A 6,532-nucleotide genomic window follows, 5' to 3' on the forward strand; every position below is an offset into this window, starting at 1 on the left:
CTCCCCATTATTTACTTTCATCAGAATTCGGTAATGTAAAGACAAGTACAGAGTACTTCACTTAGGAAGGAAAAGTCAAATGCACAAGTACAAAATGGGGAATAACTGTCTAGGTGGTAGTACTGTGGAAAAGTATCTGGGGGTTATAGTGAACCACAAACTGAATGAGTTGTCAATGTGATGCAGCTGCCAAAAAGGCTAATATTATCCTCGGGTGTGTTAACAGGAGTGTTGTATGTAAGCCACTGAAGGTAATTGTACTGCTCTGCTCAGCACTGGTGAGACCCCAGCTGGAATACTGAGTCCAATTTTGGCTTACTCCAGAGTGATACTAAACATTGTTTAACATAATCACGGTTGGTCTGCCTTTTAAGGCAGCTATATTGTCAAATATTCATTACACATTTTCAAGACTTCGTACTTGTGTGTAAAGGCTTTTGCCATATGTTTTGGATCACGGGTATGATGCAGTTCTGCAGATAGCAGCATGAAGATCACCACATCATCCCCATTTCAGAGAGTACTCAAAGAGGAATGTTGGCTAAGATTCCATACATGTTGGATTAAACAATTAGTTGATGCAGTACCATCAAACATTCAAATCCATCCTGATGTTTCTCTCTCAGCTGGATTAATTTATTCTCTTCAGCCTCTTCAGATATGTAGTCACTAGAGTTGTCTAGTTTATTTCCCCCACTCCTTACATTTGCAACAGTTAAATACATGTTTGTAAAACTGTCTAAATAATTTTGGTACTAAACAGTAACTTGATTACATCAGGGCTCACAGAGTGTGACAAATGCATGTGGAAAGGTCAACATGCCATTCAAAGAAAATGGAGAGAAATAAATTGAAATAAGGGAAAAGCAGCAGGAGACAGATGTGAAGAGTGACAGACATATATCTTAACTCTTGCCACATAAATCCTGAACACCACTTCCTCTAAAATGAGGCAAATACCTGTCACCTTTCAGCCATTTTAAAAGTAATTTTCTTAAGTTTATATCTGTTTTATTCCTTTTCTTATTACTTCTCATTCACTCTTTCTCTTCCATGTTCCTCCTCTATCATTACTGTACTCCTTTCTTTTGCCTGTATTTTCTTCCTGATTTTGCTGATCCCAATTCCTTCCAATTCTGGATTGGCTATGCTTTGATATTAATAGTACATGGTGGATGATTAGAGAGGCAGAGAAAAGTATGCTGTCCCTCTGGTCCATGAGTTGTTGTTCTGCCCTGGCTGAATTATGTTGAGATGACTATTTTCATATGGCAGAGACATGCTGTTCCCGTATTCATCTTTTACAAAGTGAAACGGTACTCCTCAAGCAACAAAGAGAAACTTATTAGACTTTTCATCTTTGATGTGTTGGAAGATAGTATCTCAAGGGAAATCATCTTCAGATCAGCAGTCTAAAATTTCAAAATGAAACAAATGTCTCTTATGCATGAATAAACTATGAAAAGGAATTAATTGGGTGCTATCGATTAAAATTTCCAGGATCTGGGATAAAAAAATCGCATCTGGCTTTCTTACAAAAAAATGTTTTACAAAATCATGTTTGTGGACATACTAGAATGGAAATTGTCTAGCCAAAACATCAGATCATGCAGAATTTTGTGGCATGTTAATGAAATGAAGCATGTAGCACGTACTTAGTTTGGTAAGGTGCAGGCCACATGCCAGCTTCTAACAAGTAGTGTCTTTGGACAGCTTAGCGGTACTACCATGGCCAAAATGTGTCTTTGTAACATGCATGGTGCAAACTATTGCAACTTCTTGTTTTCATTTTCAGGTGTCAAAACATAGTGAAAACTTCTGATAATGGGCAGGAAGGGTCTGTAGTATTCCCAGCTGTTGAAGCAGGCAATCGTATAATAGCACCATTAATATGGAAGTACTTATGTGGGGATTGAGATTTTATAGGCAATTAGGACATTTAACTGTGACTAGCAGGGTGGTTAGTAAAAGTTTCACTGCATATTGCTTTCCTGGGCTGGAAAACTCAAGGATAAATAGGAGCATTCTATTTATGTAGCCTTGTGAACGAGTCTTTGAATGAATTTGTTTTATTTTAGATTCTGAAAGGGAATATAAAAATGCACATTTTTAACTTGGGAAACTGTTCCATTTTCAGCATTGCTTTTTAGTCAGTCCTGCCCTCATCTACATATCCCTGTAGAATCAGTTTCTTTACATGAGAGCTTCAGGACACTAGATTTCTACATGGTGCATGCCTGCATACAGAACTAACTGTTGCATCTAAAGTTTCCTTAGAAACAGTTCTTTCTCTTGCCAGTCAAGGTTTTGGGGGGAAGATTTGACTCTTCTATTTTTAATTTAAATTCGATTTAGCTACTGTTAAAATATTCCTGCTGGAAAATAGAATAGAGTTTGAGGGTGGGAGGAAGTTTGATGGAGATGCGGGAAAAGTTTTGCTGTTAGAAACAGAAAAGCAGAATGTTCATTAAACACAGGTATTAAATACAGCGCTTTAATACATAAAGATAAAAATGGATGTATGCTTATTGGATGTGTCTTTATTGGAGGGGGACTGACTAGTTTCTCATTGTTAAACTTAAAGAATTTGACCCTTCTCTTCAGATATCAAAGATTTTTTTAGCAAACCCAATAATGGGTTAGTATAGAAAGGTAACATTTTCAAAAGAGTCTAAGCCCTATTTTTCCAGTGACTTAGACCCTTAGGAGCTAAATCTCTTTTGAAAACTGCACTTAGGCTCTTTTGAAAATTTTGCCTCAGACTTTCGGTGACCTTAGATGATCCAAATTCTTTGTATGGCACAGTGATAAGGAGGAGTGAGAGAGAGGGAAGTATTTTCTTTGAGTAGAATTTCTGTTTTGAGACATCTTGAAGATTACTCCAGCCAGATATAGGAAAAAAAAATAGTTTTTCCAAGAGCCGAGTTGGTTCCTTTAAGCTTTCCCACCTCCATTCTTTTTTCTACATAGTTAAGATTGGTAGTCCATCGCTGACGATGATGATGATATTATCGGAGTTCTCATCTATGGCTACACACATGACTCCAAAGTTCGAACCCTGATGCACAGAGTCGGCTGCGCTGAGGGCATGAAGAGTCTGTATCTATGATGATTGATGATGCAGCTCTGTGGTGCCATTCACGTATAGCCTGGAGATGATTTTGTCGATCCTGCTCAAATCTGTTACATGCTGATCTTGTCCAAGACCACCAGTGAGTCCTGTTCTGAGCCATTTGCTCAAGTTCTTTGGGATTGATGCCAGCCCACTGGAGACTGCTCTTCAGAGTATCTTTGAAGCACTTATATGGATGACCCTTCTTTCTTTTGCCCTGACTCAGCTCCCCATAGAAGATCTGTTTTGGTAGATGGTGGTCTTCCATTCCGATGACATGTCCGGTCCAGCTAAGTTGTGCTCTCAGTAACATTTCCTGAATGCTGGTTGTGTTTGCTCTCTCAAGGACCTTAATATTGGCCACTCTGTCTTGCTAGTGAATTCTCATTATTGAGCGGAGGGAGTGCATGTGAAATTGCTCAAGCTGTTTAATGTGATGTCTATAGAGAGTCCACATCTCAATCCATACAGGAGAGATGTTAGAACCACTGCACTGTAGATCTTCATTTTAGTGGAGAGACGAATGTTGTGTTGGTTAAGGACTTTTGTGAGTTGACCAAGGGCCTGACTGGCTTTACTAATTCTGGAGGAAATTTCCTTATTATGGGAATTGTCACTCAAGATGGTGCTGCCCAAATACTTGAACTGATCCACATTTTTGAGCTGTGTGCCTTGAATGAAGATGGCTGGCACGGGCATTGGAATGAGGTGCTGATTGGAACAAGACCTATGTCTTCCCAAGACTGATGATGAGGCCAAGGAGCTGGGATGCTTCAGAAAATCTGTCAATGGTGACCTGAAGGTCATCATGTCTATAGGCCATCAAGGCGCAGTCATCTGCAAAAAATACCTGGATAAGAAGTCTCTCCAGCGTCTTGGTCTTAGCATTGAGGCTCTGAAGATCAAGGAGGGAGCCATCAAGCCGGTACCAGATATATATATATATCCCCTGACCAAGTCCCTTGTGACATGGCTGAGGACACAGACAAAGAAGAAGTTGAACAGCACTGGAGCAAGTATGCAGCCTTGCTTCACTCCATTCGAGTTTTAAAATGTGTCAGAAAAGTCACCACTGGCGAGCACTTGCTCTGTCATGTGATCATGGAACAGATGGATGATTTGTATGGACCTTCTTAGGCAGCCCAGTTTATGCAGAATAGCACATAGACCCTCTCTGACCGTATCAAAAGCAGATTGGTAAGAGCAGTGGTTAACTTGCATATAGTCCCATTCACAGCACAAGTGCCCCAAGCTCAGTAGAACAGCCTTCAGCATAGCAAAGCTCAAGCACACCAACAATCAGGTGCAGTTTCAGCAGTTCATTTGATGACAAGCTTTTTTCATGCCTGAAAATCACTGGCAAACCAACAGAGAAAATGGAACCAGTTCAAACATGTGATAGTTAAGATTATACAAAGACCAAAAGCAGTATGTATTTTTCATTTATTATGTTAGCAATGTCTGGTTTTTTGTTTTTGTTTTTTTTTGGACATTCTTAATTTAAAAATAGATGATTTTGCAAATTATTATACTCGTTTGCTGAATGGCCTTATGCATCACAGTTCTAAAGATTCTGATTTCACCGTAGTGACTGTTTCATATACGTTCTTATGCCTTTGGGGGAGGGATAGCTCAGTGGTTTGAGCATTAGCCTACTAAACCCAGGGTTGTGAGTTCAATCCTTGAGGGGGCCATTTAGGGATCTGGGGCAAAACTTGGGGATTGGTCGTACTTTGAGCAGCGAGTTGGACTAGATGACCTCCTGAGGTCCCTTCCAACCCTGATATTCTATGATTCTATGATATGTAATTATTTGTTGGGGATAGTGTGTTTCATAGATTTTTTTTTTTTTTTTTTTTTTTTAAATAGAATTGAAGTCCAGAAGGGACCATTAGATTATTCAGTATGATCTCCTGTGTCTGTCAGCCACTAAATTTCACCCAGGTAGCCCTAGTTTGAGCCCGGTGACTTTAATCAGACTGTAGCTAGACCCCATCTCTCGCAGTGGCCTATCTGGGTTTTCCCCCCCTCCTGCTGAAACACTGAGTACATCTGGCCAATTGTGTATTGGGAGAAATATAGATCCTTCTTGATCGTATAGGTGACCAGCAAAAGCCCTGAAGCATGAGATTTGATTATACATAATGATACTAATCTCATTTGTAAAGCACTTTGAGAACTACTTATGAAAAGTGCTATGATAAGGGGGAGGTGGTATTATTAGTTATTGTCTTAGAACAGAGCTGCAAGTGTTAAGAGCATGCTGAGAGCAATGCAGGCAAACCTGTAATCCCCATGGTCCATAAAGGCAGAGAATGAGAAGGGGAATTCATATATTCAGATTCCAAGGTCAGAAGGGACTACTACAACCACGCTAAATAGGTTTGGACCAAGAACTGATCCCTGTTGTAACCTGTTAGAAATGGCCCACTCATTGATATCTTCCCATTAACAACCACATTTTGAGAACTGTCAATGGCTAGTTTTTAATCTATTTAATTGTGTGTCCTATTAATTCTATGTAATGCAATTTTTTTAAAATCAGAATGTCATGTGAGACTAAGTTAATTGCTTTGGAGAAATCCACAGTATATTTAAGAAGTTAAGGGCTTTTATCATTTCCCCCCCAAGATGTTTTTAAGGAGTTTCTTCAACAAAACACTAAATCTGATAATATTTCTATAGGGAAGTCTTTGGTTACTATTGTAAATATGTAATACTTCAAAGTGATAAAATTTAAGAAATCATCTGGCTTGTGTCTTGAATTAAATTTTTTACACATAGTTGAGACGTGTGCATAGTGGAGTTACTATAATTGTTATGCTTCCATGACTGTATATGTAACATCATACCTTGTCTTTCTTTTTCAGTGGTCTTATTGTTCCTGAGAGGGATGGCAATGAAACAATCCCAGAAGTTGTAGCCACTTCTGGCTATGTCCTACTGCATTTCTTTAGTGATGCTGCCTATAATTTGACAGGGTTTAACATCACCTATAAGTAAGTAATACTTCTTCCAAATGGTTTTGAGGAAATTTAAATGTTGCATATTGAGAGAGCAGTCTAAATGCACTCCAAGGATGGATCAGGAGAGGTATTTCCAGTAGGGCCAGGGAATTATGAATTCCACTGTACAAGGAACTGGCAAGACCCCACCTAGATAGCTGTGTACAGTCCTGGGCACCATGTTCAAGAAAGATGAATTCAAATGGGAACAGGTGCAGAGAAGGATTATCGGGGATATGGAGAACCAGTCGTATGGGAGAAGGCTAAAAGAGCTTGGCTTGGTCAACATAGCCCCTCTCAGCTTTTGCTTTACTATGATTGCTCTCTATACATACATGGGGGGTGAGGGAGGGGGTAACACCAAGGCAGAAAAGAGCTATTTAAACTGAAAGACCATGTTGGCACAAGAACAAAT

The 6,532-nt window shown here is 39.4% G+C and overlaps 1 protein-coding gene across 1 annotated transcript in view; it reads left to right on the forward strand.

Moving 5' to 3' along the window:
- Positions 1-5,977: 5,977 nt before the first annotated feature.
- Positions 5,978-6,532, forward strand: part of LOC113407181 (attractin-like) — a gene marked incomplete at its 5' end in the record, with an annotated part of 11,291 nt that continues 10,736 nt past the window's right edge. Inside the window, one exon of the mRNA XM_029912317.1 lies at positions 5,978-6,111. Coding sequence (XP_029768177.1) covers positions 5,978-6,111 — 134 coding nt within the window. The remainder of the gene's footprint in view (positions 6,112-6,532) is intronic.

The sequence above is a fragment of the Terrapene carolina genome, unplaced genomic scaffold (genome assembly GCF_002925995.2).
Source record: "Terrapene carolina triunguis isolate 2854851 unplaced genomic scaffold, T_m_triunguis-2.0 Scaffold202, whole genome shotgun sequence".
NCBI lineage: Eukaryota > Metazoa > Chordata > Testudines > Emydidae > Terrapene > Terrapene triunguis.